This window comes from Artibeus jamaicensis, unplaced genomic scaffold (genome assembly GCF_021234435.1).
Source record: "Artibeus jamaicensis isolate MK-2021 breed Jamaican fruit bat unplaced genomic scaffold, CSHL_Jam_final contig_388, whole genome shotgun sequence".
Taxonomy (NCBI): Eukaryota; Metazoa; Chordata; class Mammalia; order Chiroptera; family Phyllostomidae; genus Artibeus; species Artibeus jamaicensis.
The window spans coordinates 636,227-651,345 of NW_026521813.1; the positions used below are offsets into that span (position 1 = coordinate 636,227).

The window sequence follows — 15,119 nt, forward strand, 5'->3', positions numbered from 1 at the left end:
GTGTGTAAATTAGCTGGCCACATATATGTCTGCTTAGAATATACTTCTGAAATAAAAACTAAACTGTTACGTGCTTGGCTTAAGGGCAATGCCAGTTCCTACTGGCCACCTGCATTCAGATTATTTTTATATGATTCTATGATTTCCTATGACTCTACCCTCAAGAAAATGTATAGTCATAAACATTACATATATCTTACTTTTTAAGATTATAGACCTTCTTCTCTAGGGAAATCAATTGTAAATCTTTATCATTTGAATGTCAAATCAATTTTTAAAGAAACTTTCACCTGAAAAGGTTTTAATAACCCACTGTTCTCATCCAAATGACCTACTGATACAATTAATGCCTATGTTTTAGTCCACTAGAGCCCTGAAAAAGCATTATAAGATCATGAAAAATAGTCCGTAGTACAAAGCAGTTGCTGTTCTGAGGCTGAAGAAATAACCTATTGTTCTTGAATAAAACCATCTGGAACCATTCCAACTTTCATCTCTTTTCAGTGCCTAGATATCAAGCTTACTTTTTCTACTATATTTTCTCTTTTACTATAATTTAATTTTAATAACTTTATTATTAAAGGCATGGCCTAATTCTTTTAAACTCACAGACTGGAAAAAATGGTTAAAAATACATAGATGATAACATATGTGGAAATACATAGCTAACTGTCGCATGCCTGATGGAACATGTGTTGAGAAGCCTATGTTTAATTACACAGTCATTAAAGGAAGAAGTTCTAAATAAGACATTTTGTTTTAACTCAGACATCTGACTAGTTCTTTTTCACAACCAACATCACAACTCACGTCCACAGGCTTGCCATCTGAAGCTCGCGCAGTGATGACAGTCCTTCCTCGCCAGTCCAGGGCATCCTTTTCATCAGTGTGCCGGCTTGCAATGAACTTGCAATCCATATATAGGGAAATGCCCCGAGGTTGTATAATGATGCCCAGCTTATGCCACTGACGATCAAACAAAGAACGGAGTTCTCGATTTTTAAAAATGTAGTTCATCACTTCTCCCTGAGCAGCGCGGAACATAAATTCCACCACCTTCTTTCCACCATCAACTACTATCGAAACCTGCAAAATGCAAATTAGCTTTAAATATTCTAAAATCAGTGTTTGAAATTATTAAAGCACACAAATCAAAAACTCAGTAAGCATGCTAGTACAACTGAAGTACTTAGTAAAATGTTTTAGATGACACCTGTGTCCTCCAGACTGGTTAACATAGAAGAACAGCAAATATCCAGCTACAAAATGGTTTCAGTATATGGTATTCTGGTGAATGTAAGACACTCCTCTCAAGATAGAACATCTAAGAGTATATGTGTGTGCACGTTCGTGTCTGTGTGCATATTTCTGTATGAGTAATTAAAGAATTAAGTGCTATTAATTTTATAAGAAGAAGAATACGATCACTTCTCTTAGCTTGGAAATTGAGATCAACTTCTTTAACTTTAGGTGATTTGCAAGGTGCAGAGAAAATGCATTTCATAGAGGACCCTCTCAGTTTGCTTCATCTTTCCATCCTAAAACTGTGAGTGTATTAACACGTTAAAAGATCAGTGAAATGAAAAACATTCCAATGAATGTATACAGAACTACTCACAAACGGATGGCGCCAATAAGTAAGGTTCATGTCCCCTTACCAGAGTACCCTCCCTCCCTCCTTTCTGCCCAAATGCCATCTCCTTGGCAAGTATTCCTAGATCCTTGCTCACCCCACCCTCCCACTCCCCACCCGGCTCCAAGCTTACCACTGCACTTAATCATATCGTGATTATGCCTTAGTATGTTGTTTTCCTAGATGACATCCCCTTAGACCTCGTGCTCCAGAGAACAGGAATTACGCTTTTTAAATCTCTTTGTCACTAACTAGCATATAGTATGTAGTCAATAAATTCTTATTGAGCGGATCGAAATCAGTATCTCATCTCTTAGCTCACTAAGGAATTTCAGATGACAATGAACAGCTTTTAAAAATAATACATAACATCAGAAATAATCACAGATAAAACAAATATCAGTGAAGTGGACTTAGTGTCAGTAAAGCAGTCAGTAAAGCAGAAGGAAGAGCGGTTTGAGTGACTTGACACAAAATACGAATCTAGAGGTAAAAATGAAAACTAATATTATCTCACCTATCAGACTTCCCTATGACAGAGTTCAGCAAGATCATTCTAACTATGAGAATACTTGAATTTCCCTGTTGACAACTCCTCTAAAAGACAGACTATTTGGGAGCTCCCAAATTTGTGTGCATAGTTCCAAGATTCACCTGGCCTAAGCACAACTCTATGGTTCCTCACCTGTGGCACATTCTGCTGGTTTAAAAGCTGCCACAGAAACCAGCGTTCCTTTTTGGTGTTTCTTCGTACACGGAACATGGCTGCTATGGCATACTCCTCGGGAAGGCCTTTGGGAAATATATTACTGTGGGAGAAAAACACAAGTGTTGTGGGAAAACTGAAGGCAAGGAAAGAAAATCTAGGTATAAAGTTTTATGTAACACAATATCTCAGTCTTTTTCTCCATAAATTTATGATTCATTATGCATTTTTACAGTAATCTACTAGCAGATGTATGGAAGCATCATGCCTACATTGCCCATGTAATTTTCATTTTTGTGCTTCCCCATTTTTTATATCTTCTGGTATAATGTGGTTAAAGCCTGGGGTATATAAAAGTAAGCGAGTAGACTACAGTACTGTGTTAGGACATGGCCTTAATCAACAAGTGTTCCAACAGAGGAGAAGAGCACAACTCTCTGCAGTTTGGCAAACGGTACAGATTTACAAAGGAATAAATACCCGTATGTGTGTGTATGCTCTAGTTTTATTCTTCTTCTTTGAGGACACATTAAAAAGAGAGGCAACCAACATTATTGCAGCTACATTATTAGAGTATACCCCCTATTGAGAAAATGATTAGCAAACCATTTGTTTTCCATCGCATCAAAATAAAAGCAAGCTTCTAAAGTTTACTTTTTCTGAAAAGTCACCACATTAACTGAATTTTATAATGACATTCCTGTGCTTGTTTAAGTAGTGTTGTTCATTAAAAACAAACGACACAGCCAGGCGTTGGTGCCTGCCATTTGCTGTTGGGGCCACCTGTGAATTTGAAAGGTAGAATAAGGTATCGATGGGAGGCAACTCCAAGCATAAACTTCCAAGTGGAAACTTTTAATAAGTGAGTTTCATCAAAAGTCCTTTCAAAAAAGGAAACCTCCACCCATACAGCAGATCTGCCAACCACCACTACCTGCTATAAGAATGAGTCTCCACCTTGATTCCAATTTCCTGCCTCCTTTATCCCACCTTTCTGCTTTAAGGATAAAATCTTTAACTAAAGTGTTCTAAAATTTACTGGGCCTTTTCCCCAGTCATTGTATTCAGTGCATCTTTCAATGCGGGCTGTGCATTACTAAAAAAAAAACAAAAACATGTAAGATTTAAAAATTACTTTCCCTATATTATTTTCTCTATCCCTTCTTTCCGGAGCTCCTCTTTCAGACAATTATTTAACTTTTATATTTATGACCTAGTGTCCTTACTCTTTCTCTTATATTTTTCTATCTCCTTATTCAGACTGAAGTCTACTTTCTTGGATAGTTCTCAATTCAACATCAATTTGGTTACATTTTTATTTCTAAAATTCTCTTTTGTTCTTTTTTTGAGTTATCCTGAATAAATAGGTTTTAAATCTCAGACATTATCAATTTGGTGGGCTTTTCTTTCTCTGTTTTTTATATCATCTATTGTTGATTTTATTTTTTCCATCACCATTTATTCCCCTTGACCCTCCTCCACCTCCACCCGCCCTCCTCCCCCTGCAGTCACCACACTGTTGTCCACGTCTATGAGTTCTTTCTCTTCATTTTCCCTTTTTGCTCAATTCCTTTGCTCCCCACCCCCGGAACTGTCATCCTGCTCTCTGACTCTGCCTCTATTTTGCTTGTTAGTTCAGTTTGTTCATTAGATTCCCCATATGAGTGAAATCATATGGTATTTGTCTTTCTCTGACTGGCTTATTATATTTAGCATAATGTTCACCAGGTCCATCTATGCTATTGCAAAGGATAAAATTTTCTTCTTTTTCTAAGACCAAGTAGTATTCCATTGTGCAAATGTACCATAGCTATTTTATCCACTCACCTATTAATGGGCACTTGGGCTGCTTCCAAATTCTGGCTATTGTAAATAATACTGCAATGAACATAGGGGGCATATATTCCTTGAATTCGTGTTTAGAGTGTCCTTGGATAAATTCCCAGAAGTGAAATCACTGGGTCGTAGGCAGTTACACTATTCATTTTTTGAGGTAACTCCATACTTCTTTCCACAGTGCCTGTACCAGTCTGCATTCTCCCCATCAGTGCACAAGGGTTCCTGGTTTTCCACATCCTCTTCAACACTTGTTTGTTGATTTACTGATGATAGCCATTCTGACTGGTATAAAGTGATATCTCATTGTGATTTTATTTTGCATTTATCTGATGATTAGTGACATTGAGGATCTTTTCATATGTCTATTAGCCATGTGTACGTCCTCTTTGGAGAAATGTCTTTTCAGGTCCCTTAATTAGATTTTTTATTTTTTTGGCGTTGCGTTTTAAAAGTTCTTTTTTTATTATTTTCATTGTTGTTCAAGTACAATTTTCTGTCTTTTACTCCCATCCCAGCCCACCCCCAAAGTCCTCCCTACCTCCCTCCCTTTTCCACCCCCCTAGTTTTTGTCCATGTGTCCTTTGTACTTGTTCCTGTGAATCCTTCCCCTTTCCCCCTGAAATTCCCTCCCCTCTCCCCTCTGGTCACTGTCAGCCTCTTCTCTATTTCAGTGTCTTTGGTTATAGTTTGCTTGTTTGTTTGTTTTGTTGTTTAGATTCCTGTTAAAGGTGAGATCATATGGTATTTGTCTTTCACCACCTGGCTTATTTCACTCAGCATAATGCTCTCCAGATCCATCCATGCTGTCACAAAGGGTAGGAGCTTCTTCTTTCTTTCTGCTACATAGAATTCCATTGTGTAAATGTACATTGTTTTGTTTTTTTCTAAAGATTTCACTTATTTATCTTTAGAGGGGAAGGGAAGGAGAGAGGGAGAGAAATATCAATGTATGTTTGCTTCTCATGGGTCCCCTGCTGGGAACTGGCCTGCAACCTAGGCATGTGCCCTGACTGGGAATTGAACTGTGATCCTTTGGTTCGCAGGCCCGTGCTCAATCCACTGAGCTACACCAGCCAGGAGTACCATAGTTTTTTGATCCACTCATTTACTGATGGACACTCAGGTTGCTTCCAACATTTGGCTATTGTAAATTGTGCTGTTATGAACATTGGGGTACATAGATTCTTTTGGATTGGTGTTTCAGGGTTCTTAGGATTAAAGTAAAAAAGAGAACCAACTATATGGGAAAACATATTTGCCAATGATACCTCAGACAAGTCTTTAATCTCCAAAATATACAAAGAACTTACACAACTCCACTCTAAGAAGATAAGTTCTTTATAAATTCTGGATATTAACCCCTTTCATATGTATCAGCGAATACATTCTCCCATTCAGTGGGCTGTTTTTTTCATTTTGTTTATGGTTTCCTTTGCTGTGCAAAAACTTTTTTGTTTTTCCTATAGAAGACTTAAGAGGAAGTGAACATTTCTTATATGCATATTTCTATCCAAGATTAAAAAAAATAGTAAAGCTAGACTGACAGGGCCATTTGTTTTGTTTTTCTCTGCATCCTTGAATGTCTCCATTTCATGCAGGTTAGTTTTGCCTATTAGTTTTAATAGTTTGGCCTCTCTCTTCATGATTCATTACAGTTCACATATATTTAAGAATGAAAGAGTGAAGCTTTGCGAAGTTTATGCAAACTGGCACAGAGTATCAATGAACCAGCTTCACTGCAAAGCATGATCAACTGGTGGACTTCATTGAGAGTCCTCAGCTGTTAATGTAGGAAGATTATTTCTCCAAGGAGTCCTGATATTTCCTCTTTTAGAATAGAATGGAATCCTTCTATTTACCTCTTCCTCACAGGTAAAGAGGATTCACCTGCTGAAGACATTCAGGAATCAAGGGATGTGTGTGGGACAGGGTGGGGGGTCTCACAGTTCAGTATAGGATTTTAATTCATTCCTCTGTTTTTGGTGCCTTGCCTCTTTTCTGCACTTGCTGTCCTTGTTGGTCCCAGCCGGGAATCTCACTGGCTCTATTTCTCTCCAGAACAATCCTCTCACCTCTTGTCTAATTGGATGAAGAAAGAGAAGAGAACTAACCTGGGGGCCTCATTTGTACCACACCCCCCACACACATCCTCACTCCCCAGCTTCTGCAGAGCTAGAAGCCAATATCAGGAGACACCTGACATACTCAAAATATCCAAATCAATAAAGTTATTGGTGAAAGTTAAAAATGTGTCTTTTACAGAAAAAAAATACAACAGACTAAGACTAGCCCCTTTATGTTGTACTATAAAGAGAATTCCACAGTGGCACCTTTTTTTGGGTACTTTTGGATAATTTGGAATGACTTTAGTTTGGCTCTCTAAGAGTTCATCTAGTCCCATTTAAAAATTGATTTTTAGATTAAACATTTTGTTAATTTGGTCTACATCTGCTCTCACATGTCCATTAATACTTAGGTGACTTTGTTCCCAGCGTATAGAACAGTGGCTACCCAAGGTAGGTATTCAATAAATAGTAAAGGAATCAATTAATGAACTGAATTCAGGTATAAACAACATAAAAACAAACTGAAATGACAAAAAGCATGGTGCTCTTAGTCTAACTTTAGTTTTCCATTTGGTATAGAAATGTGCATACAAGCAATTCTCACTTTCCTCTTAAATCTTCTATAGGAAAAACAAATACAGCAAATGAGTTAATAATATTAACTGACACTTGTCCTCATGCAGAGAACACATGTGCAGACTGAGAAAAGCTGCCATCCTAGTCCATCTGTTGGGAATCTCTCTGCCTGGTTTCAGAAACTGTAACCCCGCCTGGCTAAGGCTGAGGACCATAACCCATTAAGGAGACAAAGATTACCTTCCTTGTAGGGGCGCCACCTCTGCCCTCTTTTACTTCACCCTGCTTGGCCCCAGGTGGATGACTGGTTAGCCAATGATAGGTAAGGTTTCTCAAGGGAGGGATGACCTAAGACGGGCATGATCATGAAGGGGCCCTCAGGGAAGGACTTAGGAGGCTATAGAAAAAGGGGGTCATGGACCCTCGCCTCTCAGCTTTGACATAGCCTGAGTCCTCATTCTGTTTGTAAGAAGTCTCATAATCTCTTGGCTGCCTTACTTCCCTGGCCTGACTTAAGCCTGAAACAATGTCAGAGATGGGTACAGCCCTGTGCTGGAAAGGGCGGGTTACCCAGTGTGATCAAGCCTAAGAAAGAATTCATAAAATTCCATGAAACCTACTTTGTTAATACCTTCAATTTAAATGATAAGGGTCCAAGCATGAAATGAGTTTGTTTCCACAAAGTTTATGGCCCTTTAGCTACCTGACCCTGACTCAAAATAAGCCCTCAGAGTTCTTTGACTGTTATCTATTGTTTGATCATTACTGCCTGACAATGATTGATGGGCTTTATCTATACACCTTGTATTCCTATGCAAATTAGACCCAATAAAAGCCCATTGAGGAAAATGCTTTAGGCCCTTTTCCTTTGAGAGACCGGCCACCTTTCCCTTCCTCCCCAAGTAGGTCACATCTTGGTAGACTTATTCTCATCTGTGGCAGATGAGGGTCTCTGTGGGTGGAGCCCCCTATATCTATCTACAGGGACCTACTGCTATTTAGCTCTAGCCAACTGTGAGCATGTGGGAATGTGGGTTGCATTTTGCCAGATCATGCCATTTTCCAAGACAGGCCAAATACTCACATTTTTATCTAAAAAGTTAAGGGTTTTAATTTTGGAAATTAATTTATATTTTTCATAAACACTGCTCATACCAACATTGTGTAAACCAAACAAAAACAAATGACTGGTAGTCAGTAAGATGGCAGCTAAAAAATGTTTGCTCAATGCCCACCATGTGTAGAGCACTGTGAGGCTTACAAAGATGGAAGAAGAAAGGTTCTTACCCTAATTGTTTCTTAAAATTGGAACAATTTTGGAAGCAAAATTGGAAGAGGGAAATTATACACAGAAAATCTAAGAAGTGATATAAATTTGAAGAAAGTAGGGAAATATAGTTCGAGGCCAAAATTAGAATTCAAGGTGTGAATAGAAAACTTAGTGTTAGAAACAGTACTGTTTTAAAACCCTACTAACAGCAAGATTGTTGCAGTCCTCTTAAATTTATTGAGACTTGCTTTATGACTTAACACATGTCCCTTCCTGGAGAATGTTTATGTACACTTAAGAACAATGTGTATTCTGATGCTGTTGAGTGAAATGTTCTATTGTCTCTTAGATATAACTGGTTTACATATATGTTCAAGTCATGTATTTCCTTATTGAGTTTCTGTCTAGTGTTCTTTCAGTTTTGAAAATGGAGTATTGAAGTCTCCAACTATGATTGCTGAATTATCTGTTTCTCCCTTAAATTCTGTCAGTTTTTGCTTCATAAATTTTGGGGCTTTGTTATTGGGTGCATAAATGTTTGTAACTGTTATACAGTCTTTATGGATTGACACTCTCATCATTATCAAAATTGCTTTCCTCATCTCCTCTAAAAACTTTTTCTTAAAGTCTATTTTGTCTGATATGAGTTCTAGTAGACTGACCTGTGTCTCCCCAAAATTCTTATGTTGAAGCCCAACCTCCAATATATAGTACGGGGTGGTGAGGCCTTTGGGAAATAGTTTTGTTTGCATGAGATCACAAGGGTGTGGTCCTGCTGATGGGATTAGTTCCCTTAAGGGCACTCTTTACATACACTCGTATGTGTGTGTATATATATGTAAATACATATACATGCATGTACATGTGTATATATATATGTAAGTATATATATGTGTGTGTGTATATGTGTAGAAGCACCTGTCACATCTCATCATGAGATTACAAATTCTTAGAAGACAAGAACAGCCTTAAATATATCTTTGCATCAACCACAAAACCTACGTGCAGCACCAACAGGGTCCTTTATAACTATGTTAAATGAAACACTGATCTAGTGAATAAAAACAATGACAACATAGTTTTGATATAATTCTTCAGTATTATGTAAATAAAACTAAATACAGTTATTTTCAATAATTTAAAATTCCATTTAAAAATTAAAAATATATCACATGAAAGCTTCCTTCTGTAACAAAAATAATAAAGCAACATATTAATATTAATAATGATAACATATAATATAGTCTCAAAATAATACATTGAAATAAATTCAGTAATGTTTAAAAAATCAATTTTCTTAGCCTAAATTTATAATGGATGAAAATTTTATAGTTACTATATTTTCCTTTTAGAAATTTATAATCTGCTTTCAAGACCAAAAATGATTTTGCTTGCCAAGACTATACTTTTTGAAGAAAAATCTGTGTATTTTAAAAGTAGTATGTTGCAAAATATATCTGCTCTTACAGACTGTGTTTCTTGTTTGTACCACACAAGCACAAACACTTAATGTGACACAGAAAGTTTCTCTGGGTCTTGCCAAAGTTTCTATTATAAAAGAGGCCATACTGGATTACTGGTCTGTTACCAGAGAGATATAATGACAGCTTGCTATGTCTAAGATATCCATGCTTGAATATTTTTGAATGGAGGGTAATTTCCTATAAGAAATTCTATCCACTGCTTATTCAGTGATACTCCCATTAACAAAAATATTGTTGATCTGTACTTGCCAAACTCATTCATATATATATGTATATTTGGGTAGAAATTCTCAATGGAATATTTTATACTTTCCTGTATTTTATACACTGTAAATGAAAAATTCATACATGTAAGTTAATATTAATTTATATTTGAGGAGCTCAAAGTTTATTCAATTAACTTTTTTCCTTTTGTCTATTTTTCTTTACATTAATCAAAGTCACATAAATATTAATAGACATGTGAGAGCAGACGTATAGCAAATTAATGAAATGTTTAATCTAAAATCAAAATTTTAAATAGGACTAAGTAACCTCATAGAGAACCAAACTAAAATCATTCTAAATTATCCAAAGGTGCCAAACAAATCACAAAACAACTTGCCACTTGTGGAATCGTCTTTACAGTACCTGTGAGAGGATTAATCCTAGTCTATTACATTTTTTCTATAAAAGACACAGTTTTAATTTTCACCAATAACTTTATTGATTTGGATATTTTCAATATGTTGGGTACCTCCTTGGCTTCTAGTAGGTAGAATACAGGGATGCTGCTAAACATCTTCCAATGCATAACACAGCCCCACAGCAGATAATTATTTGGCCAAAATGTCAATGGTACCAAGAATCTTCACAAACCACTCTTCACCCATTTGACCAGTCACAGCACCTTCTCCAAACACTGAACAAATCTGTTTTTGCATTTCAATTGTGTTTTTACCTTTCTTGAAATAACAAAGCATAATATGCTGAAAATTGTGTGTATCTTCTTTCTTCAATATTAAAATGGCTATACAAAAATTCACCAATTTTTATGTTTTCTTTTTAAATGTATGCTGATATGATAGCTGTCACAATACAGTCTAACAAAATTGTTTCAAATGAGATTAAAGACAAATAAGACTACGAGAGCCATCATAGGGACAAAATGCAATGGAGTTTTTAGTCAACCCAATACAAGAAAGATCTTGGCATAAGATGGAGGAAGCATACACTCTGTGTATGTATAATTGTTATTAAGTAGGAGTCAATATCCACTACCTTTTGTATATGTGATTATGAACTTAGAGATATCAACATCTTCCTTAACTATGAAGTACTTTCACTGACAAGCGAAATAACTAATTCTCTATTATGAGAGCTTTCTTCCTCTCTGGAAAATGCCTGTGTTTATAAAATAACAGCTGTATTACCATTAAAATAATCCCTAGAAACAAGTCACATGTTACTAACAGTCTAATAATTAATTCTCCCCTTAGAAAGCACAGAACTGGGATCTACATGGATTGTCATAAAGGAAGAAAGTTTAAGTGGGGAATATACAGAGAAAAAGGAATAAATCCAGAACAAGAATGACCCTGAGTTAGCCTGACCAAGATGAGATACCACTGTTATGAACTCTGGGTAGCAAAAGTGTCACCTTAAGCCACTGGAATCATGGGAGAAAAGTTCTCACAAAAAGGAGGTAATGCCAAAGGGGAGATGTAACCAAGATAAACCTTGACTATCTTCCTCACCTGTGCCACGGACTCACATATCTTTAAGTCCCCGCTTGGCATCTCCACTTGGATATTAAAGGCATCTCTAAATAACTGAAATGGAATTTATTGTTTCCTACCAGACACATCCCTCTATAAGGATTCCACATCTTAATAAAAGATATGGCCATTCACCTAAGTTCTCCAACCAAATACCCAGAAGTCATTCTTGATTTTTGCCTATCTGTTATTATTCCCCACACCACACAATCCATTGGCAGGTCTTATTGTCTGCCCCCCAGCATAGATCCTGATTCTGCCCACTTCTCTTCAGCTCTACTATCACTCCTTAATCTAAGGTGCCACCATTCCTGGGACCCGTTACAGTGTCTTGATTGTTTTCCCTCCCTTAAAGTCTAGCCTGCACACAGCAGCTAGCATGAGCTTTTAAAACATAGAGTGGACAAGGTCCCTCCCTTACTTATAACCTTCCTACAGTGTCCCATGGGTCCTATAATAAAATGCTCATCCTTGCTCATGGCTCATAAAGCCTAATGTGCTCTGACTCCTGCCTTCCTCTGACACATCATCTCCTATTTCAGTCTCAGTGCAGCACCCACACTTCAGTTACAGTGACCTGAATTTGGTTCCTTGAACGGCCAGGCTCCCTGAGGTCTTAGGCCTTTACACTTCCTGTTTCCTCTCCCGGGACAGTAGTTCCCAGAAGTCTTCACTTAGATGGCTTCTCCTCACTGCTCAGGTCTCAGCTCTAATGTCACTTCCTTTGAAAGGTCCATAGTTGTCTTCACCTCCGTCACTAAGTAACATCTTGTTTTATTTTCTTTGTAGGCTCAAAACTACCCAACATTTTTTTTTAATGTACCGGTTCATGCTGTATTGCCTGCCTCTAGCAACTAACATGTGATTTCCATGAGAACAGGGATTCTGCCAGACTTGTTGCTTTAAATCAAGCATCTAGACTAGTACCTGCCATATGAGAAGTACTCATAAAAATGTGTTCCCCTCATGGGTAACCTATATGATGTCTACGAGCAGTCATAGTAGGTACCAAACATTTGTATTCAGTATAAAATATATTAGTTCGCACAATGCCTTAAAGTTAAGACCTCATGAGATTGTGCTATTTCACATTCAGCAGAAAAACAACAGAAGGGAAAACCAAGCCCTATGTGATTTTACAGCAGTTTAATCAAAAAGCTGAGACACAAAACAGGTCTGGGAACAAACACAACCAGTATTCTTACTTTCAGAAAGAAGTGAAAATGTCTATAGGCTTTAGCAAAGTGGGATATCTGACCCAGGAAAATTTCCCCGAAGGAATCACCAAAAGCATGCTTCAGCGGGAGTCTTCTGGTCTTTGGGAATGTCTCAGTTATGACAGCACACATAATAGTTTCCTGTATTTCTACACTCCTAAGGCTGAAAGGACCCTTAATAGTGATTTAGATTGGCCACCTCACGTCATATAAGAGAAATTAAAACTACAGAAGTCAAAAAACTGCTCCACCATCACTTTGCCAGACAGAGGTCAGGATGGGACCTGAACTCAGAACTCTTAATTCCAAGGCCATTTTTTTCTGGTATATCAGATTGCTTGTATCCTCTGTGTTAGGAATAAAATTTCCCTCACTGTTACCAACCTGACTTAAAAGTAACATTTGGGACTACAAGGAAGATGTTACTTAAATGTTACTTAAAAATAATGTTTGGGACTATTACTCTTCTGAGTGCTGGATGAAGTAGGGGGAGATAAATAAATATAAAACATCAATCTCAAGACATGGATAAATAATTACAATTATATTGTAATATTAACAACAATAATAAATCATATTTTGGGCTCTGAGCAAAGTACTCATGAAATTTGCATAGCCTGGGTGGCCAGTAGCCCTGAGGGGTAGGTTATTACATTTCCTTCCCCTAATGATATTTTGAGCACAGATCAAGAAGTATCGCAAACCACACAGTATTATGTTTAAAATAAGGATACCTCTGTTAAGTTTTAGGAAAGATGTGCATGCCACAGGAGGTGATAAACAATTGGAAATATTCCCTATATATTCTTTAGAGATCATTTCTTAGAAAAATTAGAAATTTTCACTAAGCATTTTTAAATAACTAAGTGCAGTTTCCAGGAAGTAGTCAGACTTATGAAAACAGTAAATATACTGATAACTATGTAATGTGGAGAAAAGTTTGAAATATTCTGATAAAAAAATGCCTCTGGGTTTATCGTCCTGGTGAGAAGCAATATATCAGGAAGAACATCAATAGGATGGTACCTAACTAAAAAAAACAAGTAACTCCTTAAAATGTGGAGATCATAATCACAAATGTGACTATTTCAAATGATTATGGAAAGGAGAACCCTTAGCACTGATGCTACATTAATATTTTCCTGGTACAGGGACCAGTGTAGCTTCCATTCCACTCATCGCCTGAGGTGTAAAATCAATGCCTAACACAGCTATATACAAAGTTAACATAATGAAGGTGAAGTGTCTGGTCTCTAGGGGACAGAAGGATGGCAAGTGAACAAATAATGGGTCTCCCTGGCTGTCCCAATTAATGAGAAACCAATAAGGGCTGCCTTAGGGGATAAACTGCCTTCTCACACTGCCTTCCAGATGGGGAGGGCTGCCAGCACGGCACAGTCAGGGAAAATCATGAAAGCTAAAACATCACTCACTCTTTTAAAGCACATGCAAGTATTCATTAAAAAGTTGTTTTATGGAGAGTTGAAATCAAGGAGTAGATCTCATTTATTCTCCATAACTAGGCCTTAGTGGTTTGCTGTCAAGAAAAATAAAGACCATTTTGAAGATTATAAATTTCTTTATTTCTTAGTATATTAAATGATTGGTAATTACATTATACAGCAAGTTTAATTTGATGCATTTGTTCCATATTTCTAAAAGAACCACAGATTGTAATGTGGCAAGTGACACGTCTGTCTCATGTATAGAAAAAAAAAAGGTTAAACTAAAACTAAAGAATAATAATAAGGAAAACCCATGATTGTCAGTTTCTTTTTTTGTTCTTTTAAATTTTTTTTGCTCTTTTAAATAATTTTTTGTTCTAGCTAAATAGTAAGGAATGTGTTGCAATGAGTGAAATTTTTAAAAATAATTAAAAAGATTAAGAAACTTTGACAATTTCAGTGTTTATAAATTCTATTATTGAGTTCATAAACTTGTAACACCATTTTGTAAATGGTATTCCAAAAATTGAGTGTGATACACATTTAGAGAGTAAATTGTTTTAAAAAGTTTACCTACTAATTGTAATGGTTCCAGAGTTAATTCTTCAGCTAGCTCATAGCACAAGCCTTGAAGCAAAGCCCTTTTTTTGAAAGTGTTACATTGATAGAGCCAAACAGTTTTCCAGATCATATTTAGCAAGCCTAACCTTTATTTATTTATTTTCTTTTTAAATGAAATGGTTAAATGGGAAAAATCTATTTTTAAATATCAAGACCTGGCTTCCAAGTTAATTCTTCTATTCTAAATAAGTGTGAGGCAGGGTTTATAAAGAACTTCCGTATTTACACGTATCAATGGGGCCTCTGACTTGCTGAATATCTTCCAGGAGGAGAAATAAGATACAAGTTACATTTCCTGAGAGTGAAGTGAGAGATGCTTGGAGTTTATAGTAAGTCATTTCTTTCCCAGCTGACATCCACCATCACCTGTCATGTTACAAGCAATTTGGCCAGCAGGGCCTGGAGGGCTTGCCTGAAATGCCTTCCCTGCAAGCTGGGTGATGATGTTTGAGTTTCACAGCCACAGAGACTCTGAAATCTTAGCCTTTTTGTGTTTGCTGTGGGG

General features: G+C 36.8%; 1 protein-coding gene across 1 annotated transcript in view; it reads right to left on the bottom strand.

Moving 5' to 3' along the window:
- The window catches only part of COL19A1 (collagen type XIX alpha 1 chain), a 348,702-nt gene that overhangs the window by 286,160 nt on the left and 47,423 nt on the right, over positions 1-15,119 (bottom strand). Inside the window, exons 5-6 of the mRNA XM_053665015.1 lie at positions 2,319-2,442; positions 811-1,086 (exon numbers count right to left, since the gene is read on the bottom strand). Of these exons, the coding sequence (XP_053520990.1) occupies positions 811-1,086; positions 2,319-2,442 (400 nt within the window). The remainder of the gene's footprint in view (positions 1-810; positions 1,087-2,318; positions 2,443-15,119) is intronic.